Below are 27,305 nucleotides of genomic sequence, written 5' to 3' on the forward strand. Positions count from 1 at the left end.
TCAGTTAGTCCTGACGAAGGGTCTCGGCCTGAAACATCGACTGCACCTCTTCCTAGAGATGCTGCCTGGCCAGCTGCATTCACCAGCAACTTTGATGTGTGTTGCTTGAATTTCCAGCATCTGCAGAATTCCTGTTGTTTGTATGATACATGTAGATTTGAGATTTAACTACTCAGTCAAATTGTCTAGCATAGATTACAGATATATTGTGCAGATAGGTTAAAGCTGCGAGATGTTTCTATAAGTGGCTAAAGTCAGGTTGTGCCCCATGAACACTTGGTAATTTTTCCCTCTCATTTTGCAATACTCGTTTAATTTATTTTTATACATTTATTGTAATTTATAGGTCTTATTTCTTTGCATTGCAGTGTACTACTGCCACAGAACAACAAATTTTATACCATATACCAGTGATGTTAAACCTGATTCTCATTCTGGTATTTTTTAAATTTTGCCATTTTGCCATTATCTTGTCTGAGGTGCAGAAATAATGAGCAATATTTTAAAATTTAGTATCTAATGAATTTGGTACTTAAAATCCTCAGCTATTTACCCTAATAATGTAGCAGTAAAGTTCTTGTTAATTACTGAAAAGCAGCTGATCATAACATCCCAGATTGTTTTAGTGAGTCATTGGAAGCTGTGGGTCATCTTTGGATTTGTTCCATAACATCTGACAATTGATGAATTATAGTTTTGGTGCCAACTCCCTTTCAGGTATTCTTGGTCCAACTATAAATGGATAGTCAATCATCTGATATGTTAGTTCTTAAGAGACTTCAACTGAAATGCTTGGATATGAATTCCATGCCTAAAATCTTGTTCTAAGTCTTAGTTATGCGGATGGACAAAATGTCACAAGGACTTGACATTTTGCCTGAGCTTCGCCACTTGAAAGCAACATATTTTCTTGTCCCAAGAATCTGGATTCTCAATCCAATTATCATCTGCCAATTCTTGCTCCACCCTTTCCTTTCACTTTTTCTACAGGCCATCCTCCCCTCTATCTTTTAGTCTAGATGAAGGTTCTCAACCCAAAATTTTGACTGTCCAATTCCCTTCATTGGTGGTGACTTCCTCCAGTGTTGTCACTTTAGTAAAACTTCCACTGACGATTGTTAAATGTCAGAAAATAGCTTTGTGGTTTCTTTCAGCTCTTCATTGCTGATGGAATTCCTCAGCAAGCTTCAGCTGTTTTATCTGTCATTTTGTAAGTCGTATACTCATTGTAATATTCGGTTGTATTTACGGTGGCTCAATGAAGCAATGCATATCTGCATCCTGCACGACCTGAACGTGCCTGCTTCTCGTTACTACCATCAGGGAAGAGTTGCAGGAGCCTGAAGACACATACGCAATGTTTTAGGAACAGCTTCTTTCCCTTTGCCTTCAGATTTCTGAATGGTCCATGAACACTACCTCACTATTTTGCTCTTTTTCCACTAATTTACTGATTATATTTCTTTTTTCAAATTGTATTAATATTTTGTGTTGCACTATGCTGCTGCTGCAAAACAATAAATTTCACAACGTTTATCAGTGATACCAAACCTGATTCTGGATGACATTCAGACATGAGCTGATGAGAAGCAAGTAACACTATGCACATTAGTTACTGTTTGTTGTGCCTGTTCTTCCATCTGTCTGTCCTATTGTGGCACATGAGAGTCCAACTCCCTCTCTCTGACATTAACACTGCCGCTAGCACCTTTGATCAGAAATTTAAGGTCTAACGGCTGACTACAAGTGTGTCCTGTGGTAGACGACTCACCACCTGATTATTGGAAAGTATTTCCACCTGGTATAGTTGTCTGCCCGTTGTGTGCTGGAATAGACTGACCTTTCCTGGATGACTGCTGCCTCAAATTTCCATTGCTGGTGTGTAGTTCTTATAGTGCATACCAGCTATAAAATGCACTGTATTTACACACCAAAGATACTGCCACATCATTTTGAGGGAGATCAGCATCAAGTGGAATTATGCTACTTATAATTCACGTATACGTTTTACATATGGAAATAATATCACTAATCCTTTGGCTCTGAATCAGGGCAGATTGGAGGGATATAATAGTTATGCCATCTTTTAGAGATAGGCAGTAAATGCTCGGCTTGTCAACAAGATGCTCATCCTTTAAATGAGTGAAAACAATATTCCCTGCTCAACTTGAAATCTGAAACAAAGCAGGAAATACTTGAAGCACAGATCCTGCTTGACCTGTTTAGTATTTCCAACATTTTCCAAGTCTTGATTTTCCATGTAGAAATATTTTTTGGATCTTGAGCATCTGCAGTTAAAGCTACATTTTTCAAACATTTTTCTGTATTTGAAAGCTAACATTTTGTGTAACCTTGTGTTATCTCGCATAACACCCAGTAAAACCTTGTGTGGAACCACCTAGTGCTGAGTGAGACTTGTTCTGTCTGATTTCATTAATAGGTAAATGTCTGCAAAAGTATTCAAACGAACTCTATTTAAATCTTCAATTGAATTGGGTTATGTTAGTCATTAGTAATATACCAATTGCTGTCTCTGGGAACTAGACTTCCGTTATTCATGAGGTTAGTTTTATTTTTATTCCAGAAGAATTGTTTTCTTTAGGTATAATTGGTCAAGATGAAAAGTCAATTTTCTGTGTGCCTTTATATTAAGAATGGGGAGGTGGAATCAAACAACCCTGATACAACACATGAGACTGTTCATCCTATCAGGCCTGCAGTATTTCTTCTGTAGATCAAAAAAAAATTCTGTAAACCAACACCATCTTTGCTGCATATCTCCAATATTTATCCAGTTTTGAAGGCTACTTGTAGAGGCTGGTTTCAAATGGTGCCATTGCTGGATAAAAGAGGTCTGCATTCAAAAGTGTGTCTTTCAGTAACAAGACATTGCTGAAGTAATATTACAAAAGGGGCAAGTAGAGATCTTTTGTTTTCTAAACAGTACCACAATCATTTCCACCTGCCTCTTACATAATTCAGGTTTTAATTTTATTATTAACAGTGGTAAACTGTCCAAAAGTAAAGGTGGGCAATTTCTCAAATTGTATGCCTTGAGGTATAACACTTGCCTCTCCATTTCCTTCCCTTAAAACCCTCTTTCTTAAAACAAAATTAGCATTTGTTCTTCCAGAAGAAGATGGTGCCAGTGAACAGTGTGACCAAGGGCGACAGACTGCAGTCAGTTCACAAAGCTACTTTCATTTCTTTTACATCTTGTTCTTTTAAATGTGTTTCTGCTGTTGGAGATCTTGATGGATTTAATACGATCCTTGGAGTTGTATACTGCATATATTCTTTGGTAAAAGCTTGAAAGAAATCCAGTCAACAACATACTGGCAGTTGTAAGATTTTTTAAAAAAAGAAGCTGAGTGTTGAATTACTCTCATAAAATTGCAGGATTTCTTCCTGCTAATGATGCATGTAAAGCCCACGGGCCATATCTGGCCATTGGGATGTTGCTGTTGGCCTCCTTCAGTGAAAAGCACAGTGGGCATCAGGTACTCCTTGCCCACTCTTGGGCAACAAGTTCTGAAAGCTGGTTTTCGATTGGTAACACCCTGCGATATTGAACACTCTTGCTCAAAATGAAAACCTTAGCCCTGGAGACAGCTCCCTCTACAATTTAACTGGTTGTTAAACTGTGAAACAGTTTGCAATTTTTGAGTAACTGATGTTCATAATATGATAACATACAAAATATATTAATTCTGTATTAAATAATGTATAGAACATAGAATAGTACAGCACAGTACAGGCCCTTCAGCCCACAATGTTGTACTGACCCTCAAACCCTGCCTCCCATATAAGCCCCCACTTTCAAATTAAAATTGGAACACTTGAAATTGCATTCTAAAAGATATGAAGAGGATTTTTTCTCACATGTATTAAAACATGGAAATATATAGTAAAATATGCCACTTTCTGTCAGTGGTCAGGATTCTGTTAGGGACAACCCACGAGTGTCGCCATGCTTCTGGCACCAACACGGCATGCCCACAATTTATTAACCCTAACTTTTTGGAATGTGGGAAGGAAATGGAGGAAACCCACTTTGTCACCGGGGAGACCGTACAAACTCCTTGCAAACAGCAGCAAGATTTGTACCCCAGTCGATGATCACTGGTGCTATAATAGTGTTATACTAACTGCTATATTACTGTGCTACCCATTTTTAAACCTGAATGTATTTTAACTTGATTGTAAAATATGTAAATTACTTAATCTGCCTCCATTTCTTTTTGTTGAAGTGGCGTTGTTAAGCATTTGCTCAGTCAAACTAACATTCAGTAAGGGAGATTTTACGGCATGGAACTTCAGGGTCCAGTGAAGCAATGAGACAAGAGCCTCAGGATATCTTGGATTTTGGTATTTGTTAGAGTTGCCTTTGGAAGTTCAATCTAACTTGCCCTCTCTGTGAAATGTGTCACCACTTTGACCTTTTCTACCTATTCTAGATACCTTTCCACCTTGTAGTAATTTGGATTGTCAGTGGTGATGATTAATACTGAAGCTTCTGTGTCATTGCTCTGTCTACAGATGTCTTGGTTTCACTTGAAGATACTGTAAAAACAAATCTGTTTCTGAGCAGTTTTTCAAATTTTACTTTGAAATTTCAAACTTTGAAGATTGTGCTGCTGATAAAAACGAAGCTTTAGAATGGAAGTTGCAGTGTGCTTACAGAGTAGAAATGTGAATATTGAATAACATGGCTTTAAATCATAACTTGAAAAACTTGCATCCAGCCTCACAGCCACATAGCATCATTTGAACAGCACTCACAGGAAAAATAGTGATCAAAGTAGTCATAGTGTTGCTATAATACAGTATTATGGTTGGGCCATTTGGTTTGAGAACCAGGCGTCTGTACCTCTGGCTGATGGTAGCTGTGAGAAGGCATGGCCCAGATGTGGGGATCTTAGCATATTGCCACCACATGTGGGGAGGGTTGAGCCTGTGATGGTTTAGCCCAATTCCACTACTCTGCAGCTTCTCACGTTTGTGCTCTTCGGAGTTGCCATACCAGACTGTGATATGGTATCCAGTCAGGATGATTTCAACAGTACTTCTGTAGAAGTTTGAGATTTTGATGATGTGCTAAACCACCTTAAACTCCAAGGGAAGTAAAGACACTGGCACACCTTTCTTGTGATTGCATCTGTATGCTGGGCCCAGGACAAAGCAAGTATTCATTGCATGTTACTAGCTGAGGGAGAAGTCCAGTCTGTGCAGCAGGTTAGCTGCAGGGTTCCCTGCCCCAAGCAGTGCTAACAGCTTTATGTTAAACTGTTTACTGTTTGTTTCCTTCTATTCTTAGCATTACACCATGGATGCAGATGGGTTGTGTACACGTCTCATCACTCCCAAACTCATGGAAGGAACAGTGGCAGCGCAGGATGAATTCTCTCGAAGTGAGTGGAAAAATTTGAGCTTGGGTGGTTTTATTTGGAATCTTAACAAAAATGTTTTTAAAAAGATGTTCAAAAAATGTTTTTTTTTAAATCAGAATCCTCCTGCTATTTAGGACTGAAGAGTTGACAACTTGCTTTAAATAAATGATAGCAAATCTGCAAAAAAAAAAATTGATGTCTGTAAATGGCTGCCTAGTTATTATTCTTAGTGATTGCCTTGGATCCCTATTTTAAATGTAACTTCTGTTTTGTAGGCGGGTGGGCTTTAAATATGCGAGAGCTCAAATTATTACAGACAATAGGAAAAGGAGAATTTGGAGGCAAGTATTGCCCATTAATGATTTCTGATGTATAACTGTATCCTGCTGTGTTGGTGTATCATTTGTAAATGCTGTGTACTTTGAAAGTTTGTATAGTATTGATGACTGCTTTTTTTTATTCTGTTGAAAGATGGCCATGTAAAGACTGCCCTCGCCAATTAATGTTTCTTAGCCAGTAACAAGGCCAGAATCCAGATAGATGTTGCTTAGTGTATACATCAACATCTTGCATATGTATGCCATTATCAAAATGGGAGGTTTAAGTATCTTGAGAGAATGTGACAGCTCTCCATTTTGTCTCTCTGAAGCACCAAGAAAATGGGTGGTGCTTGGTTATTAAGGAAATATTTATCAGCCTGAACATCAGAAGTACTTCCCCTTCATTGTTCTTCAGATGTTATCTTGAGATCTCTTGACCACTGGACAAAACAGATGAGACTTTGGTTTAAAAGAACAAACCAAAGACCACTGTCTGCTATGTGCTCTGCTACTTTGGAGCACTACCAGAGTTGACAACTTGCCTCCACCCTCCACTGATGATTCAAGCAAGGCTAATATTCATTGTTGCCTGTCCACTGTCCCAAATCTCTCAAGAACATAAAATGTCCTTGCCAGACTTCACTGTCTGTGCTGCTTGTTTCTTTTCCTGTCTTTGTAAGACTCTCCACCCACCATGGTGCTATGTTTTGAAATGGTCAACTCTGCTTGCTCCTTTAACTAACTTTGTTTATCTGTAGATGTGATGTTGGGTGAATACAGAGGAAACAAAGTTGCGGTGAAATGCATTAAACATGATGCAACTGCGCAAGCATTTGTTGCTGAGGCATCTGTGATGACGTAAGTTTTATTATTAATCCTGTGCAGTCTAGCTGCATTTAAGTAGTTCATAGTTTTAAACTTCAGAAGTTAAAGCCTTGATGTCCGATTTTTAGATAGTAGATTTTAGCATTAAATTCTGAGCTACATATTCACCGTGATGTTATGGAAAGTATCTATTCCTTTTGGAATTTTATAAGATAGAGGCAGAACGTTATTCCCACTGGTAGGTGAGACTAGAACTAGGGGACACAGCCTCAAGATTCAGTGATTTAGGACAGAGATGAGTACAAACTGTACTTACCAAAGAGTGGTGAATCTGGAATGGTCTGTACTGAGCAGCAGCAGAAGTTGCCTCATTAAGTATGTTTTAAGACAGAATCTTACATAGTAGGGGAATTAAGGGTTATGGGGAAAAGGCAGGTAGGTGGAGCTGAGAATGCGGTCAGATCAGCTATGATTTTAAGAAATTGCGGAGCAGGCTCAACAGGCCAGATGGCCAGTTTGCTCTCCTATCTTAACGTTCTTGCAGCAAGCAATATATTAGATTGTATGCAGAGAATAGCGCACACATTTCAGCTTGCATTGTTATGGGAAGTGAAAGTATGGGAGGGTAAATTCTTCCTTTTTTTGGGTTAACAGAATCAACTCATTTTCACTCGACTGGTATGTTTTCTTCCAAGTTTACTCTGCTAACTTAGTTGAATATTAAGGAGTTATTGTTTAACACTTTTATAGAGTATCTTTAATTATCTTCTGAAATATTCAAAACAAACTGGAGTGGGCGAGATGCAAGAAGAGGACGGCTGGCACAGATTTGAGGAAGGCCATCACCTTCATCAAAGAGGGAGCCAGGCCTTTCGTAACCAAACAACCAAAGCCCAATCTGCTGCTAACGGCCAAGTCCTGGGAGATGAGGGTCGATGTGGGAAGGAGGTTGCAGTTCCCAGATGTGGTGCACACAACCCTATGCCCGGACATTGTACTGTGGTCAACCAAAGACAAGAAAATAATTCTGGTTGAGGTGACTGTGCCGTGGGAGGAGAGATGGGAAGAGGCCCGTGAGAGAAAGGCCTTGAAGTACCAGCCCTTAGTGCAGGAGTGTAAAGACAAGGGATGGCAGGAATGGTTGTTCCCTGTGGAGATCGGCTGCAGAGGTTTCCCAGCCAAATCAGCATGGCAGTTGTCAGATCTGGGTCTGGAGGAAAATGCAAGCAGCTCGTAGGATGGGGGAAGAGGCAGAACGAGCCTCTTGTTGGATTTGGAATAGGTGAGAGGAGGGAAGCTGGAAGCCAGGAGCAGATGGGCAGTGGTTTGGCCATCACTGCCGGTCCACCAACTGGAGAGTGTCGTGGTTAAGGGTCGAAACACTCGGTGAAGGTTGGGAACCACCTGATGACATCTGCTCCTGGCTGAAGGCTACAGTTACCTTATAAGGTAACTGGAGAATGCACTCTAACAGGTGTATGTAACAAGACAAGTACCAAAACATGAATGGCTAGTTTATGGTGGGAATAGTGAGATCCTGAAGGCTAGTAGCTCAATTTGTTTAGACTTTTCTTCTAGTAACAGCATTTTGAATGTCTCTTGTATTAAACAATAAAAATATAAGTGGGTATTGTTTCATCATACAATACTCAATTTTTAAAAAGGAAATCTTGATTGTTGTCGCTCAAACTTTGAGTTTTCTAATGTAAAGGCAGGTACCAAATTAACTTTCTTGTTAACACAGGCAACTTCGCCACAAAAACTTAGTACAACTACTGGGTGTCATCGTGGAAGAAAGTGGCTCACTGTACATTGTAACAGAGTACATGGCAAAAGTAGGTATTTAATTACCGGATGAATGAAGGACTGGCACTGATCACTGTAGTAGACGTGTAGTTTGCGATTTCACAATCCAATATATCCTTTTATCCTGCAAGGCTATTAATGTGCATGGAATGAACTTTAAGCAACACAAATAAAAATTGCTGGTGAACGCAGCAGGCCAGGCAGCATCTATAGGAAGAGGTACAGTCGACATTTCATGCTGAGACCCTTCGTCAGGACTAACTGAAAGAAAAGATGGTAAGAAATTTCAGAGGGGGGGGGGGAGATCTGAAGTGATAGGAATTAAAATGTCCGCCAGAGAAGGCAGGATCTCCCAGTGGCCACACATTTTAATTCCACATCCCATTCCCATTCTGATATGTCTATCCACGGCCTCCTCTGCTGTCAAGATAAAGCCACACTCAGGTTGGAGGAACAGCACCTTGTATTCCGTCTGGGTAGCCTCCAACCTGATGGCATGAACATTGACTTCTCTAACTTCTGTTAATGCCCCACCTCCCCCTTCATACCCCATCTGTTATTTATTTATTATTATTATTTTTTTTTCTTTTCCCTCTCCTTTTTCCCCCTTTATCCCTCTCACTATACTCCTTGCCCATCCTCTGGGCTCCCCTCCCCCCCCCTCCCTAGGCCTCCCGTCCTATGATCCTCTCGTATTCCTTTTGCCAATCAACTTTCCAGCTCTTGGCTCCGTCCCTCCGCCTCCTGTCTTCTCCTATCATTTCGGATCTCCTCCTTCCCCTCCCACTTTCAAATCTCTTTCTAGCTCTTCTTCCAGTTAGTCCTAACAAAGGGTCTCAGCCCGAAACGCCGACTGTACCTCTTCCTAGAGATGCTGCCTGGCCTGCTGCGTTCACCAGCAATTTTTATGTGTGTTGCTTGAAATTCCAGCATCTGAAGATTTCCTCGTGTTTGCGCTCTTGTCTATGAATTTGTTTCCAAAAAATTCTTAGACGGTGATATGTTGAGGTTTCTAATAAGTACGTACTTGATACCAAAGCACTTGTGGCACATGATATAGTTAATTTATGTGGTTGAAATGAGTCAGTTAACATACAAATTGCAGCTCCCCACCCCCCTTGCATTCTCCCTTTAAAATTACTGGATTAACTTTTTATTCCCCAATATCTGCACATTTGTATACAAAGTTTCAAAACTTGTGAGCTTTTAAAGGTTGCTTGCCAAGAAATTTTCAGTAGTAGTTAAACGAATGTACATTTATTGAGGTTCTGCTTTTCACAGTGAAGTACTTTGTTTCCCCTGTTGTGATACCAGGTCGAAGCACTTTTCTTTTTGTGGTAACTCTATTTTTGAATGATCAGCCTTTGGTGTTGATGCACCCTTTTTCCATGATGCTAAAACAATTACTAATTCAGTTGAAGGAACTGTATTTTATGACGCCAATAACATTTTGGATTTATAAATATTTACCAACTTCAGCATTTCAAATGCTGAAAAGGCTTATTGTTTGCACACCAAAATAACTTGTATACTAAATATTAACTCTTGAGACATAGCGTTCACATGGGGAGGTTAATTCTTTTCCTCTCCACTGTTTTCAGATTGTGACTGGAGTGCTCAGTTTAATAACTGATAGCAACCTCTGTCATAGTTCACTGTTTTACCATGTTCTTTCCAGCAAGTTCATTGCTTTGATCTTGCTGTGCATGAAGTGGTTGCCACAAGATTCCATGCTAGTTAAGTTGCAAGGCAGGTATATAGGGGCTCGGACTTTAATCCAGAGTCCTTAATTTGAATCCCACCATAGCAGATGAGCTGATTAAATTCACACAATTAACTCAGCCTGTCAAGTTGTCTTTAAAAATGTGGTTAACTAAAAGATTTCTTTCACTGAAAAGACAGTAAGATTATATGTGACCCTTAACACACAACTCTGGTTCTGTCTCTACTTTCTCCTCAGACTATTTATTGTCATTTAGGGTTGTTCACAGTAGCATCGATTCTAAGGTAGAGCCGATGTGTAGAGGATGTTCCCTGCTGTGGGAGAGTCCAGAACCAGAGCGCACACCCCCAGAATATCAGCAATATAGCGTGGAACAGGCCGTTCCGGCCTGCCAAGCCCAGCAACCCACCATTTTATTTTCCCACCCCGCCTTAGCCTAATCACAGGATGATTTACAGTGACCAATTATCCTACTAACTAGTGCTTCTTTAGAATGTGGGAGGAAAGAAGTGCACCCAAAGGAAACCTACGTGCACACGGAAGGAACATACAATCTTGCTTACAGAGGACGCTGGATTGAACTCCGAACTCTGACGCCCCTGAGCTGCAATAATGTCACGCTAACCATTATGTGCTAGCATGGTGCCCTAGAATAGAGGGATGTCTCTTTACAACAGAGATGAGGAACTTCTTTAGCCAGGGTGGTAGGAATCTGTGGAATTCATTGCTACAGGCAGCAATGGGATATTTATATGGTATATTTAAAGTGGAGAGTAATAGATTCTCGATTAGTAAGGGCATCAAAGTTTACAGTGTGAAGGCAGGAGAATGGGGTTCAGAAGGTTAATGTATTAGCCATGATGGAAGGCAGAGCAGCTTCAATGGGCCGAATGGCCTAATTCTGCCCTTTTGTCTAGTGGTTCCGAGTAGCATCAAATCCCAGTCTTTATCATGGAAATTTTCAAAATAAAGGCACTTGCACTTAAATTTAATGAAATTTCTTCATTACTCAGGGAAGTTTGGTGGACTACCTAAGATCACGAGGAAGATCTGTTCTTGGTGGAGATTGTTTACTAAAGTTTTCCATGTGAGTATTGTGAATCAGGTGGTCTAGTTTGCATTTTAAATAATAGGGATGAAAGTAAAGTTGTAGAAATGCTGCAACACACCAAGCAGTAACTGAAAAAGGGCAAAGTAAAGAGCTGGGGCACTCAATAACTGTTACTCTTAGTAGCTCAATGAGTGATGATTGGACCTACACTACTCGAATCAATATTTGAAAGTATTTGTCTTGGATGACAATGTGTGCTCGATCTTTTGTTGAAATAGAAATATTTACAACTTTGTAACTGTAAATGTTAACAGCTCAGTGTTACATACAGAATTCCACCTGGAACATTGAGGGATTGCCTGTACATCTCAAACCAACAGACCTCTGTTATGAAATTTACTAATAAGTTTCAAATTTCCTTATGTGCAGTCAATGTAGGGGGAACTGAATAGTACTGATAAGTAGGTTATTAAGTATGTTTTTCACTACCAAGTGAATACACTTAGACATGAACAGTGGTTAAAAAATACCTAAATCCTTTGGAGTTAATGCAGAGAAAAACAAAAGCAACTGGTAAATGCAAAACAATTGGGGAAATAAAAATAGCACTATTACTAATAGTGACCATGAAAGTGCAGACTTTAATTAAAATGCACCTTGTTAGTTCATATCCTTCGGGGAAAAGAGTTTGTTATTCTTACCAATTTGCCGCGATGTGCCTCTATGTGGTTGACTTAACTGACCGCTGGCTTAGCAAGCTCCTGGGTTTGGGGGCCAGTCATAATGTGCATCTTGCCGGTGATGCCCATATCTTGTCAACAAAAGTCACAAAATATTTTGCCTTTCAAAACTAAAATTTCCAATATTAATACCATGTTAAATATCAAGACTTTTTTTGTCTTTTTTAGTAATGTCTGTGAAGCAATGGAATACCTGGAAGCAAATAATTTTGTACATAGGGATTTAGCCGCTCGTAATGTTTTGGTCTCTGAGGATAACATAGCTAAAGTTAGTGATTTTGGTCTTACAAAAGAAGCTTCATCTACGCAAGACACCGGGAAGCTGCCAGTAAAATGGACTGCGCCTGAAGCTCTTAAAGAAAAGGTAAAATAAAAATGTATAATCATATTTTATAGATTTCTTGATTCATGTCCTTCAACGTCAACGTAGTCAAAGTAAAGGTTATTATCAAAATGCATATATGTTACCATATCTTAAGATTCATTGTCTTGAAGGTATTTACAGGAAGCTAAATAGAAATTGTGAAAAACTATACAAAAAGACTGACAAACTAATGTGCAAAAGAAGGTAAAAAGCACTTGAGACACGAGTTGTAGAGAGTCTTTGAAATGGTTGACTTGTGCGTGAAGTTATCCACACCGACTTAGGAACCTGATGATGTTGTAGGGTAATAACTGTATCTGAACCTGGTGGTGTGGAACCTGAGGCTTCTATAAATCTGTCTGATGGCAGTGGCAAGAAGAGAGCATAGCCTGGATGGTGGAAGCTGCTTTCTTTTGTGTAAATGAGCTCAACGGTGGGGAGAGCTTTACCTGAGATGGACTGGACTGTATCCACCACTCTTTGTAGATACTTCCATCCCTGCGAATTGGTGCTTTCATATCAGCCCATAATGCAACTAATTAAGTTACTCTTTACTGTGCATAAAGAGAAGTTGCTCAAGCTTTATGGTGACACGCCAAACCTATGAAAACTTGTAATGTAGTAGAGGTGTTATCATGCCACCTTTGTGAAGGTACTTGCATGCTGGTCCTTGAAACATAAAATTATACCTCCAGAAAAGGATTTACGTGTGGCCAAGATGATGTAATTGTGCTGGGAGATAAGCTTCAATTCCTGAATCACTTGAGCAGTGTTACTTGGAAGGGAGTACTTTTCAACTTTGCTCAACAGCTGTACATTTCTTAGAAACAAAAGCAATGTAACGCATTGGTGCATAAGAGGAAGCTAGTCATCAACTTTATCAAGGTACCTAGGAAACAACTTTTATCAAGTTGTGCTTTTTTGTGTGGAGAAGAGGCTTGGCTTCATGTTTGCAGGGCTTAAATAAGTATAGCTGCTGGTGATGATAAAATGATGCCACACACACTCTCCCTCTCTCTCCTTTATAATGGTTCATAAATGAGATAGTGCAGTGACCTAAAGAAAAAATAGTTGCTATTTAATTCCATTTGCTCTGAAGCCGTGGAACTGGATTTGTTCTATTCCATCCTGGCTTTTTCATTATTTAGCATTGGAGAGCCTGGAATTACTCCTGAACTGACTTACGCATATGGCTGCCTGTAATTTCAAAGTATTTTCACAAAATAATAGCAATATAATTGTATTTCTAAACAGGGAGCTGTCTCGGAGGTAATCGCTTGAAAGTTTGGGCTTGTGTGCAGTTATTTGTCTTTGGCTGAAATACAAAACCAATGTTGAACTGAGAAAACTTGCTTTTGTAGAGTACAGCACCTTATTCTCAGCAGGGATGTTCCCAAACAATGTGAAATGAAGCTGCATGTAAAATGAGCATTTGACTAAGAACTTCATGGGGGGGCATCTTGGAAGGAGGAGGAAATTGGGAGGCCTTAAAGAAATTTGGAGCTGTAGTATAAATGCCAGTGGGGCTAAATTTCTGTGTGAGGGGGTGTTATCTTGGAGACTTGTCAAATTCAGGAACTGCAAGTGTTGGTATGAATGTCGATGTTCACTATGCCCAGTCAATTCAATACTTTGAAGAAAGTGTGTTCTATTTATTTAATTTAGAGATCGGGCAAGGAATAGGCCCTTTGCACCACACAGCAACGTCCAACAACCCCCATTTAACCCTGAACTAATAGGTTAGCTGGTGGCGCAGTGAGAACAGTGCCGGGCTGGAGAATGGAGGTTCCCGAGTTCCATCCAGTGACAGACCACCCCCGTGCGCGCTCTCCATCCGCGTCGGGTTGATGTCGAGCTCGCAACTCGGCCTCGTAAAATAATACTGCGAAATGTCTGTGCGAGGAGTGGCGCCCCACACGGCCTTTCGAACTGCGCATTGTAAGGCATGAAAATACCCGATGCTGGCCTCTCAGGTCTGAGTCGATGTCGTCGTCGTCGTCGTCATCATAATCACGGGACAATTTACAATGGCTAATGAACCTAGCCAGTATTACTTTAGAATGTGGGGGGAGACTGGAAGGACCCAGAGAACACCCACACATTCCTTGGGTAGGAAGTAAAAACTTGCGATTGAGGCCACTGGGATTGAACTCTGGACTTTGACCCCCACAAGGTACAATAGCGTCACGGTTATTGCTATGCCACCGTGGCACCTACCGAGATGGATGGACCCAACATAATTTTGATTCTGTATAGTTCCTAATATTTATGAAATAACACAACTGCAAAATATTGGCAGATGTGCTTCCTTGTGTATAGAGTGATACAGCATGAAAACGCCTTTCAGCCCACTGATTCCACACTGCCCATCGAGAATCCATTCACACTAACTCTACCTTAGTCCCATTTTATTTCCCACCAACTTCCCTCAGCTGTAGTGGCTCATGAACCTCTGTGTTAAATGTGGGAGAAAACCCACACGGTTTCTTCAAATTCCACACAAGCAGCAGACAAAGAACCCTCACTGAACCTGAGTCACTCATTAGAGCAACTCTGCCGTTGTGCACTCAAATCTGTTAGTTTGAGAGTTCATGAGCCAGGTGAACAGTTAAGAGAAGCCTAAAATGTGTGAGAATGACACATTTTATTTTGTTTGCAGAATTTTTCTACTAAATCAGATGTTTGGAGTTATGGGATTCTTCTATGGGAAATTTACTCTTTTGGGCGAGTGCCTTATCCCAGAATGGTATGTAAAAATTTACTACTTTTCCATTTAAAGGCAAAGTTATGCATGTGTGTACTTTTTTAAAAAGTGGACTCTGGGAAGCAAAAGAACAAATAGAATTGTGTATTAATAGTTATAACCACATCTATCAATATAAATCATTTATAATTAGTTATAATTCATAAGTCATCTAATTGTAAAATTCTTTTGTGCCATTAATTATTTTTGAAGGTAAAATATATGATGTCAAAGTATTAAGTTGATTAAAACAGATTGCCATATTACATGATGCAGAAATCCTGCTTGGGCACTGGTCAGTATTTTTTTTCTCTCTAAGCCAGATGAATCGAGGATTTATTCCGGCTGAGTTCAACCATTGACAGATCTGATGCTGCAGAAGGTGGCAACAGCTGAAATCAGCATTCAGTCTTGCACTCCTTTGCTGTATGTCTGGCACGTGTAGCTCTGGTGTTAAATTGGGCCAGTCAGGGTTCATTCCACCAAATGGAACTTTTATTGTAATGCTGCTTGAACTTGTGCCCTTTGTTGTATTTGAGATGTGTGGGCTAGTTGTCAGATGAAAATTACAGAATTTAACAGTGAGAAGGCTATGCCAGACCTTTCAAAACTGATCTAAGTATAATCTTATTTGCATATTGTGGTGTTTCCTATCAGCTGCCTTCTTTTGGCTTTTCAGTGTATGATGCACGTAGTAAAAGACAATAAGGCATAGGAGCGGAATTAGTCTTTTTAGCCCATCGAGTAGGCTCTGCCATTGATCATGGTCGATTTATTTTCCCTCTCAGCCCTACTCTCCTGCCTTCTCTCCATAACCTGTAGCATCCTTACTAATAAAAAATGGCTATATTTTAAATCAAATAGATGTGTGCAACACACACATAAGGCTGGAGGAACTCAGCAGTCCAGGCAGCATCTATGGGAGAAAAAGCACAGTCGACGATTCGGGCTGAAACCCTTGGGCAGGGCTGGAGACAAAAAGTTGGAGTAGATTTGAAGGGTGGGGGAAGGGGAGTGAGAAATGCCAGGCAATAAGTGAAACTTGGAGGGGGAGGCATGAAGCAAAGAGCTGGGGAGTTGATTGGTGAAAGAGACAGAAGGCCATGGAAGAAAGAAAAAGTGGGGGGGGGGGGAAGAGTACCAGAGGGAGGCAATGTGTGGGCAAGATTACATGAGAGAGGGAAAAGGGGATGGAAACTGGTGGGGGGCGGGGTGGGTAGGCATTACTAGACGTTTGAGAAATCAATGTTCATGCCACCTCCAGCCTAAGCGTGGCCTTGTCCTGACGACGCAGAAGGTCATGGGTGAACATGTCGGAATGAGAATGTGAAGTGGAATTAAAATGGGTGGCCACTGTGAGATGCCACTTGTTCTGGTGGATGGAGCGTAGATGCCCGGCGAGGCGGTATCGCAATCTAAGTCGAGTTTCACTGATATACAGGAGGCCACACTGGATTAGGAGACCACTTCGCCTCCCTCTGGTGCAGCCCACCCCCTCATTTATTCTTTCTTCCATGGTCTTCTGTCTCTTTCACCAATCAACTTCCCTGCTCCTTGCTTCATCCCTCCCCCTCCAGATTTCACCTATCACCTTTTGTTTCTCGCTTCCCTCACCCCACCTTTTAAATCTATTCCTCAGCATTTTTTCTGCAGTCTTGCCAATGGTTTTGACCTGAAATGTCCACTATGCTTTTTCTCATAAATACTGCCTGGCCTGCTGAGTTCCTGCAGCATTTTTGTGTGTGTTGCTTGGATTTCCAACATCTGCAGATTTTCTCTTGTTTGTGAAGGAAAAGGTGTTGGTGTTTTAATCAGTGAGTGAGCTGGTGCATCTTCTTTCCTCCCCTATCATCCCCCCTTCCCCAGTCTCTTGTGAAACACTTCGTTGACATGTTGGCATTAAGACTTCTAATTGCTGCCATGCCTTGCTGTTGGTAACCATAATATTTAAATTACTCTGGGAAGGGTGGAAGGATGTCACTGATATAAGAGGAAGTAGCAATTTACTGCCTTGCATCAGATGCAAGGGGAAAATTAACATATTTATAGCACTTGTTTGCATACTCCATTTTGAGTATATTTAAGTTCCTCTGCAGAAATACCACATGGCACAAAGTGAACAAGTATTATGCACGTAGCACTTTCCCGACTTCCTCTTGTGCAATTTTTTTTGCTTCTTGTGTCCTACCATAATTGACTGCCTTTGTAATTGTCACTGTTGCATAGCTGATTGGCTGTCAGCAAGAGTAAAGCCACATGTTACATGACTTGTGACTTTGTGAAGAGGAGAGTGTGTCTCCAACTGGCTTGGTAGGAGATGACAGCAAGTCTGACCCTGTGATCACCTGAATCCACATTCCTGTAGTTACGATCAGACGTCACTGTTCAGTGTCCCATTTACTGTTCTGGAGCTGTTTGTGTTCGAAAGTCACTCCTGGGTGAGATAATGCAAGTTTTAGGTATTGGAACCTATTGCTAATGCTTCATTGAATCCCTATAAAATTATGATAGCAAGTTAATATATCGTAGGGGTAGCTGAAGTACCATATTCCTTGTCATCTAGACTATTAATTCTGGTAAAATATTTGTATTTACGCAAGCACGTAGCATTTGAAAAGCTAATCAAATTAGCTTTTAAGCATTTCCTAAATGGGAGATGGTTTTGTTTTTATACAGAAATTCATCGTGCTATCTGAAATTTTAACATGTAGCTTTATGCTCAAAAAACTGCCATTGATGCCTTACATATATTTACCAAAAGAACAGTTGGATTGGGCCAAAGAGTCCAGTAAGTTCATTCCACCATTTATAAAATCACAGCTAAGGCTATTTCCTTTGTGATGACAAATTTCTGAATAGTGGCTGAATGGACTCAATGATTTGACATCTCAGTCAGAGTAGAGATTGTGAGGAGTACAGAAATATAAGTTTTCTCCTTAACAAATTCCTAAATACCAAGCCCATGAGATTTGCATCCTGGTTCTTTGCTGTCCTTTTTCTGAATGTGATTCCGTGAAACAATTTGCTTTGATGTGCATGAATTGTGGAAACATCTGGTAATTTGCAATGGAAATTTATTTTTGCTTGTGAATCATTTATTAACAAGTCATGGAGTGTCCTTGAAAAATGAGTTTTTGTTTTATCTTGACAATTTTCATGTGTTACAGCAAGGAAGCAGGTCTTTGGGGCCACCAAGTCTACACCAGCTAATGATCAATTTACATTAATCTGATTTTTATTTTCCCCACCTTTCCATCAATTCTTCCACTTGTCTAGACACTAAAGGCAATTTAAATTAGCCAGTTTAACTATCAGCCCATTCTAGCTTCAATTGTGGTTAAAGACCAGGTGGAAACCCACATGGTCATAGGGAGAATGTGCAAACCTAACACGACATGGGAGGGCAGGATTCAAACCAGGTCATGAGCTGTGAGGTAGCAGCTGTTGGTGCCACCAGAGTGTGTGTGTGTGTGTGTGTGTGTGTGTGTGTGTGTGTGTCTCCCCCCCCTCCTCCCCCACCCACCTTCCCTGCTTAGATTTTCCATCTGACATGATTAGCTTGCAATAATTGAAAGGGAGGATTCTACCAAAATTGCCCTTGGAAAGGTAAAATAAACTATTATTTGTACCATTCCATTCTGCATAAAATTTTACTGTCCCCAAGGACAATTGATTGGTTTTAAAACCTGATCAGGTCACCTGAAGGACAAGATTGTGGTTCTGTGATTGTTGGAGGATGGTGGTAGTGTGCTTTCTGCTGAGAAGGGAAAAATCAATATTCTCTGTAACCTTGAAATGTGTATCTGCCTTAATAGTTAAATAGCTTGGCACAATGTGTATTTCAAATTAGCAATTTATAATTTTGTTAATTATCATGTGGTATTTCATAACACTACTATTATGTTTTCATTTATCAGGCAAACTGTCACTGAATGTGCAGCACATGCTGTTTATTCACACCTTTTGTTGGCATTGATAACTTGCATTTTTAAAATAATGTTAGGGTATAGTGGAATTGAGTAGAAAAACTGAGCTAAATTCTGGAAAGGATTGAGGTGAATGCAGGGCTATAGAGGAAAGTGGTCAAACAAAAAGAATTTGCACCTATTTTAAGATAACTTTTCATTCAAACTGCTTCTATAACTTTCAAGTGCATAACTTAATCCAGCATGTTACAATTTACATTTACAAACAATTGTTCCTTTGTGTTTGAGTGTAGTTTAATAGACTTTGATAAAAATGAATAGTTATAATCAGATTATTAATCCACTTTAAATTCTGCAATATTTAGGAACTTAAAATTGCATTAAAATATATGTACAGATTGATCTTCCTGTGCTATTACAACAGATGTTACATAAATTTGAAGATTATTTAAAATATTCATGCAAAAGAAAAGCACTTTAATTTTCAAAGGCCTGAAAATTAAGTCAATTAGTGGAATTTATTGGTGAGTAATTTGAACTGCCTTGTGATCAGTTGTATGGGTAGAGCTGATATTAACCCGGCTGTTGCTTTGCACAGGGCATAAATTGTTTAAAATCTATTTAATTTTTAACTGATTTTAAATGAACTGTATTGGTACAATCACATAAAACTTACAGCTCTATTATTGCCATTTAATTCTACTTGATCTTAAATTTGAAGTAGATTCCATTTATGGATGGATAAACTTTTGTTTTATCCACATTAAAATTGTAACCATTTGATGTTCAGTGTCACAAAGAACTGGTTAGTGTAAAATTGTTTTCTGATTGAACTTCAGACTAAATTTGTTTTTTCTTCCCCCTCTCTTGGTTCCTTGTGCTTTGTATTTTATGTAGAAATTCTCTCAGTTTGTGGTGAGAAATGGGGTAAATTGATAAAGGTGATATGGTGTGTGACAGCTGGTTTTGGAATAGTATTTTGAAATCCAGACTACAGACGTCCTTTGAAGTGGAGAAGTCTGCTGATGGATATTTACAGTCCGGTCCATAATGATTTTTTTTTAATCCATTAGCCTCTGAAAGACGTGGTTCCTCGTGTCGAGAAGGGTTACAAAATGGATCCACCTGATGGGTGTTCACCTTCTGTTTACGAGTTGATGAAACTGTGCTGGGAACTGGACCCTGGTCGAAGACCTACCTTCAATCAGTTGAGAGCTATGTTGCAGGAAATCAGAACTAAGGAAATGCGCCTGTGACAGTCCAGAATGCCATGGAACTTTTTCTTTTGAAAAAATAAACTGCTCAATATTGAACCAAGAGTGCTGAGACTTTTACAAAGCAACCTTTAAAAAAAAAATGAACTCCTCATATCATGGCCTTGTGTTTCATCCTCCCTGTCTATCCCTGAGTTGTGTACTGCGGCAGCACAGTATCCCCTTATCCCGATTTTAAAAAGCATGCTTACTCATCTTTGTCAGGACTCCTCAGTTGTTGTGGTCTTTGTTTTGTGCCAAGTGCCTCCAGCCAAAAGACGGTGCTTATTTGCTTATCTATACTCTGTGACATTTGTTCGACCAAATGAGTCAAAATGAGATCTAGTGATGAGTTATCTCTTAACCAACATAACACAGTTCTCTGGGGTTTTTTGCTTTCCCATCTAAATTTGCTTAGCCAGATTTTTTTTTAAATACTTGTAGTTTTTATAAAGGAAAATGGATTTTCAGTTTTATGTTCCGTAATGCTCCACTGATTTGAAGTAAACTCATTGCATGTAGTGTGGGAAGTATTCATTTCTGTCAGTGCGTTACACTCATTTTAGCTGCCAAGACTGAGATTAAAATAATGAAATAAACCATTCCATATGACCATTTCTAAATGGCTGTTACGTTTTAATTTAGATTTATAAATTTGGAAGAATAAATATTCCTGCTGTATTTGTCTTAACCCAATGTAGCCTCATTGGACATCAACTGAGAGGGTACTGGAATGGCTTGACTGGACTCTCAACTTTTCTCTGTTGTTGCAGATGGCTGTTAACAGGTGCTGAAATATAACCAGAAATTGAATTCATGTTTTATTCCAAGTATTTTACTCCAGGCTTGTTTGTATATGGCAGAATTACAAATTTCTGATTCTTCACCAGTAGACAAAGTCAGCGGTGCTTGTGGCTGACAAAGGTACATATGCAACATGAGATGTGAAATAAAGGTAGTTAATTGCACAGCTGCATTGGAGATGTCACAAGTGATTTATGTTTATTTGTTAAGTAAAGCACAAGTTGTAGGGGAAGATAAAGCAACTCAATAATGTTCATTTGGATGATGGGAGTGCATTCTGCAGCATCAGTTCATTTGATGATTGGACCAACAATATTTTAATACTGTATAATCGAATGAAAAGTCAAGCTTCAAGGCAATGGTTTTGAAGGGAATTTTATTTTCGCATGATTATTTGAGATATGGGTGGGAATTTGTCTCTCCCCACATCAGGTGAACATGGCAGATTTGGCTGTGCTGATAGTCTTATCAATGTCTCATTAATCTGTGGGGATCTGCAAGACATTTTCTCTGTACAACTCAGATGCAATGATTATGATTGTTTTATTCCAGTCCTCAGCAGAGAGAAATGGTAAGTAACATTTCTGAGAACAAAATTCAAAAAAACACATGTTCAAAGGTGTTTTTGAATAATTTGGCTTTATATTTACCTAAGTATCTAAAGGGACTATTGAAGTGCTGCTGGTTCTAGAGGTCATCGTATAAGCTGTTTTTTTTTCTGGCAAAGAATGACAGCAAGATCAAATCCTACACTTGAAGACAATATAGCCTTCTGCTACACACACACAATGCTGGAGGAACTCAGCAGGTCAGGCAGCATCTATGGAAAAGCGTAAACAGTTGACATTTTGGGCAGAGTCCCTTCATCAAGACTGAGAGGGAAAGGGGGAGATGCCTGAATAAGAAGATGGGAGGGAAAAGAGGCTAGCTGGAAGATGATAGGTAAAGCCAGGTGGGTGGAAAGGTCAAGGGCTGTAGAAGAAAGAAATCTGAGAGGAGAGTGGACAATAAGAGGAAGGGAAAGAAGAGGGGACCCAGAGGCAAGCAAGAAACAGTGAAGGTCAGGAGAGAGGCATCTGCAGATTTTCTCATGTTTGTGATGGCCTTCTGCTATGCATACGAGTCACAGGAAAAAGTGGATTCTGGAATGAGGTGCAGCAATTCTGACTTGTATTCTGGATTGTTTTAAAAAAAAGTGGCTGAAAGTAAAGCTGCATGATATCTAGAACTAATTTTGCTGTCTTGACTAAAATAAGCTCCAGTTAAATTGTACTGAGGGTAAATAATTGCTTAGTCTGAAGTCCAAGTTGGAGCTATCAGTAGATTGAACAGTAAGTGTTATGGTCTGCATGTCAATGAACTAGAATAAAAGATATGATCCTTGGAATTCCACAATCCATGCTTGCAGCCTTTAATCAGAATTCCTTTCTCTTGTCACTTGGTTAAAACTTGCTCTATTTCTTTAACTGTGTAACCTTCACTTAGTGAGCTTTGGAATTTGGTGGAGTGTCTGGAATGGGAAAAGTCAAATTCTTATTGCTTGTAAAGCTGCACTCATCACTACACTAGTAATGGTTGATAAACAGGTTAGGTAGTTCTGTCAGTAGCCATGTTTTCATTTCTAGTATTCTTTCTAAAATTTATCATGGTGTTCTATTTTAAACAACTCTGCTATCTGAGCTTTTTTTTTTAAATCATGCCCTTAAGTGTAACTATCCTGTCAAATGCTTTGAATTTATTAACATTTTTAAATGAAAACTAATGAAAGCTAATTTTATTTCTTGCATTGTTTTAATGCAATAACACTGTGACCTTTCTTACTGTTATTTTTAAATGTGTTTTCAATTTCTCAGGCTACCTTTTTGAGCTTATTTTATTGCAGTTTTCTGTATTTCAAGTCCAACCATATAACCAGTGCAATACACTACCCCATGTTTATTATAGAATCTTTACACACAGTCACTGGGTCAGCTTATACACGAGGTAACTTGGATGCCTGATTCAGTCAGTGGTTTTCAGATCCAGTTGAACAGTTAGATCTCAATTTTCTAAATGCTATATTTGCACATTGAAACCACAAGGTTATTTGGATCCAAGCTGAGCTTGGTTGTTCTTATTTGGTAATTAATTGTGATGCATGATCTGGCTGGGTGAGCTTGAGCTCAATAGGTTTCCCACTCTTTATTACTTTATAGATAACTTATTAAAATGTTTGTGTTAATTGGCAGAAGTATTTGAATTGGCTGTGAAATTTCCCACATAAAAATTCTCTACAAGCAGCCACAGGCCAGAAGAGCTAAAGGATGGCCAAGAGTTTGTTCTCCCAGCACTTCATAAATGGGTTTTTGTTTAAGTACGAACTACACCAAGCATAACACGAACGTTACCTGGTATCTGCCAGTCACTCAGGTTAACAATATTATGCAGCTAAAGTGTGTGGGGATATTCAGCCCATCAAGCCCATTCTGTTTGTCTCACAGCAAAACAAACCAAAATTTAACTTAATTTGACAATCGTAGGTGAACTATGGAATTCATAGTAAGGGAATTTAAAAACAACAAATGCAGAAATGAAATCCATGCATCGTAGATCCTTTTATTATGATAGAGTAATGCAGTTACAAAATGTGTTTATCTTGGGCAATGTTTTTAAATGGTATTTGCGTTTGGCAAGACAGCAAACCTAGTTGAAAGGAATCTTAGTCTGCTGAAATGGGACTCTTCCTTTAATTTTGAGAACATTATCTTAGTGATCCTGAATAGTAAATGAAATTTTAAGACATCCCATTAAAATTCACTTTGTGGATCTGTATTTAAGTATGGATTCTACAGATAATAGTGCACCATCAGAGAAGGGAAATGTATAATCTGGCCCTCCTGTCATGTTCTGAATTGCGATTTGTAATTACTTGGAGTATGTGGGAAGGTATAATTCATGCTTCCTTGCTAGTCTATACTCTAAGAGCAAACTGTACAAGTAATGTGAAATGGTTTCTGTATAGATATTCGGCCTTGATTCTTTGCAAAATAATATCTGACCATTTTTTCCTCCTGAATTCCAGAGAGAGAGACTACAGATGCTGAAATCTGGAGCAAAACAAATTAAATATATGAATTTCCCTGATATCCAGGTTTTCCTGTAAATAAGCATTTCACTTGAACAATTTCTTGCTGAATAATGGCATAAGGCCTCGGTTGAAGGTGCTGGCAAGCTGCATGCGACATATGTTATACAGATTAGATCAACTCTCTTGCTTATAAGCTCTACTGTGAGAATCCCATGAAGGTCTTTTTCTGTAAAACATAACAGTACTTAATATCCTGCCTATTCAGTTTGTTACATTGGTTGGTTGGATTTATTGTAGTTAAAAGGGTGCTGATTGTGGTTATTAAATTGAGTAGTGCTGTGTTTTAATTGCCCTCGAAATGACCCACGTTGGGTGAGAAACATTGCTGATACTAGTGGAGTTGATTTGCAACCTTCTGCCAGGAAAATGACAGACTGCAAAAACTGATTGCCATAGAAACCCCAAATTGAGCAGGAAAAGCACCTGCCTACCCTGTTGATATGTTAGTGTATATTCACAGGGCTCTCTTGAACTCATCACTACTGGGATAGGTTCCAATGCACCTTGACAACCAACCCCTACTGCCCAATCCTAGGTTAAACCTTGAGCACCAGCCCTCTGAGTGTCATCATAAGGAAAATAAGAGGGTGAGTGGGGGAAACCGCAGATGCTGAAATAAAAACAATAAAATTTGGAAACACTCAGCAGGTATGACCACATCTGTGGAGAGAGGACCAATTAATGTCTTGGTTCAAAGACCCATCATCTGAATCAAGGTTGAATGCTTGCACCCTGGAAAAAGTGCATAGAGGAATAAAGAACATATTCCTAATGTAATGTCTTCCCAGCTTGCAATGGAATGAGATTTTTTTATGCCAGGGTAGACTAGTCTAGGTGTGTAGGAGTAAAACTATTTCACAACGTAATTAAAATTTTTTAAAAGATAGTTCATTTCCGCATTCAGAAAAATAAATTTTCAATCTACACATTAAACTAACAGACATCATGCTGGTATACAATATTAGAAATCCTGAGGTTTTCAAATCTCACCAGGGCAGTGAGGGAATTCAAAATAACTTAAATGGATCTAGAAATTAAAACCAGCATCAATCTAACTGCTGGTGATATTGCAGAAACCTATTCTTCCATTAGAGAATTAAATCAATTTATCACTAGCAAAGGAAGTGTACTGATGTTTCATTTCACTCACTAAAATTGGGGTTCAATTCTCGCCGCTGTTGTGGCTCTACTATGTTGTCAGCAGAAGCATGGCAATACTTGCAGGCTGCCCCCAGCACAAACCTCAGACTGTGTTGGTCATGGACATAAGTGACGCATTTCACTATGTTTTGATATACAATAAATGTAACATGTATATTCATCTCTTTTGCAGAACCTAATGTACATTGGAGGAGCTGCAGAGACCTAACAATCTGAAAAACAGCACAAATATCCCCTGATTTTTGCATCAGCAAATTGTTGAACAAACTTGGCTGGCTCATAGTAGAGTGCAGTTGCAGAAGTAAAATTAGGTGTTTGCATTTCTCATAAGACTGAGAACCAAGGGGTTTTCTATTTTGCCCACGCCAGTCTTATGCTATTTGTTTTTTTTTCTTGCATTGATAATCCTGCATATGTGAGTGTCAAGTTTGAAGCGTTTCCCAACAGTAACAGTTTTCAGACATGGCAGGGCAGGTTTTGTACAAATTAGTTGTGTTTTGGGTCACTTACAAAGTTTCCCAGATCCTATTTCATGTGGATGCTCCCTAGCTGTGTGTTGTTCTGGGTTAATGTGGATTACATGCTTCAAATGGATTTCACCGTAATTAGAATCAAGTCTCTGATTATTCACTTTGGTACTTGTATAATACCCACAAGCCTAGTGGTAACATCAGTTAATTAAAAGTATGAAGTCATCTAACCTTAAATTCATTGCAGCAATACTGAAATTTAATTTTCAGATCCACAAGGAAATGTTCCAGAGTCATAACAAAAAAAAAAGTTTCTCCTTGCAATTTTTTGTGGAAAAAGAGTAACCATGCAGACAAAGCATATCATTATGTTTCGGAACAAAATGAATTCCAGTTAATTTGGACACATTAGGACCAGTATATTTTGGCCCAATTAAACAGCTGCCCCAGTTAGCCTAAAGTTTCATGGAAATAGTTTAAAAAGGTATAAACAGACAACCAGATGACATATTTCAATGAAATGCAAAACAAATTGGAAAACTACCAATACTATTGCAGTAATATAAAACTGTATTAGTTCCTAATGCTTATTGCCAGAGGAATTCATTTGTGTCGCGATGAATGTAAATGAACAAAATGGCACAGACACCTAGTGCAGAACATGAACTGCCTTCGACAATGCTGTTGATGTTGTATCCTCCAAATCTTCATTTTCATTGTAACATTCAAGATTATTATCTACCTTGTTTCCTTTTCATTCCTGCTTGAAACTACAGTGAGCAAAACAGTTCTGAATTGTCTTATTTCTCACCACTATCAGTGACACAAATTGCTGCTTTTGGAACACAAACGAATGCAGATACTGCTATTTAAAAACTTCTGTTTGAAGCAGTGCTTTGTCTAATGCATACAAGTGCACGTGACTGACACTAGTTAGAAATTGTTCAACAACAGCCTCTTGCCCCAAATAAGTAGTATAATATCCCAAATTAATAAAGGGAATCCCAGCTATTTTTTGATTAGTTTTTTGTGTTTAAAAGTTGTCCCAAATAAGTGGCTCCCTAATTAGCTGATAGCCCAGTTAACCGAATCTACTGTATGTTAGTAGTGTGTTTCTGTAGTAGCTGAGAATAATGCATAACACGAGTCATCAATTTAAATGTTACTGCCCAGTTTTCATGTGTCAGATTATTGTAAATCCTGATTAACACTGTCATAAATCTTTATCTTTCTCTGACCTTCCATATACGAAGCCTGATGCATTTGATTCATTGGAGTAAAGTGGACACAAATCAAACACATGGGAAGAACTTAAATGGGTGATGAGTTGTAAAACTGTTTCCAGAAAGGCATAGCACAGTAGCCCTTTGGCCAATGACGTGCTGATCAATCAAACCCTTCCTTCCCACATAGCCCTCCATCTTTCTATCATCCATGTGCCTACCTAAGAATTTCTTAAATATCTCTAATGTATAGTCAATGACCACCTCATAAGATACCACCTGTACCTAATAAAGTGGGCACTGAGTGTATGGGTTCATAGTCTTCTGCTGCTGTAGCCCATCCACTTCTAACTCCGATGTGTGTTCAGAGATGCTGTTC

At 39.2% G+C, this 27,305-nt stretch overlaps 1 protein-coding gene across 3 annotated transcripts in view; it reads left to right on the top strand.

Annotated features, from left to right (window-relative positions):
• The window catches only part of csk (C-terminal Src kinase), a 138,205-nt gene extending 117,441 nt beyond the window's left edge, over positions 1–20,764 (top strand). For all 3 annotated transcript variants that reach the window (XM_072282747.1, XM_072282746.1, XM_072282745.1), the window contains 8 exons: positions 5,318–5,411; positions 5,666–5,731; positions 6,469–6,568; positions 8,280–8,370; positions 11,078–11,151; positions 12,024–12,219; positions 14,879–14,965; positions 19,962–20,764. In XM_072282747.1, coding sequence (XP_072138848.1) covers positions 5,318–5,411; positions 5,666–5,731; positions 6,469–6,568; positions 8,280–8,370; positions 11,078–11,151; positions 12,024–12,219; positions 14,879–14,965; positions 19,962–20,144 — 891 coding nt within the window. In that variant the 3' untranslated portion in view covers positions 20,145–20,764. The remainder of the gene's footprint in view (positions 1–5,317; positions 5,412–5,665; positions 5,732–6,468; positions 6,569–8,279; positions 8,371–11,077; positions 11,152–12,023; positions 12,220–14,878; positions 14,966–19,961) is intronic.
• Positions 20,765–27,305: the final 6,541 nt, after the last annotated feature.

This window comes from Mobula birostris, chromosome 18, assembly GCF_030028105.1.
Source record: "Mobula birostris isolate sMobBir1 chromosome 18, sMobBir1.hap1, whole genome shotgun sequence".
In the NCBI taxonomy this organism is placed as follows: Eukaryota; Metazoa; Chordata; class Chondrichthyes; order Myliobatiformes; family Myliobatidae; genus Mobula; species Mobula birostris.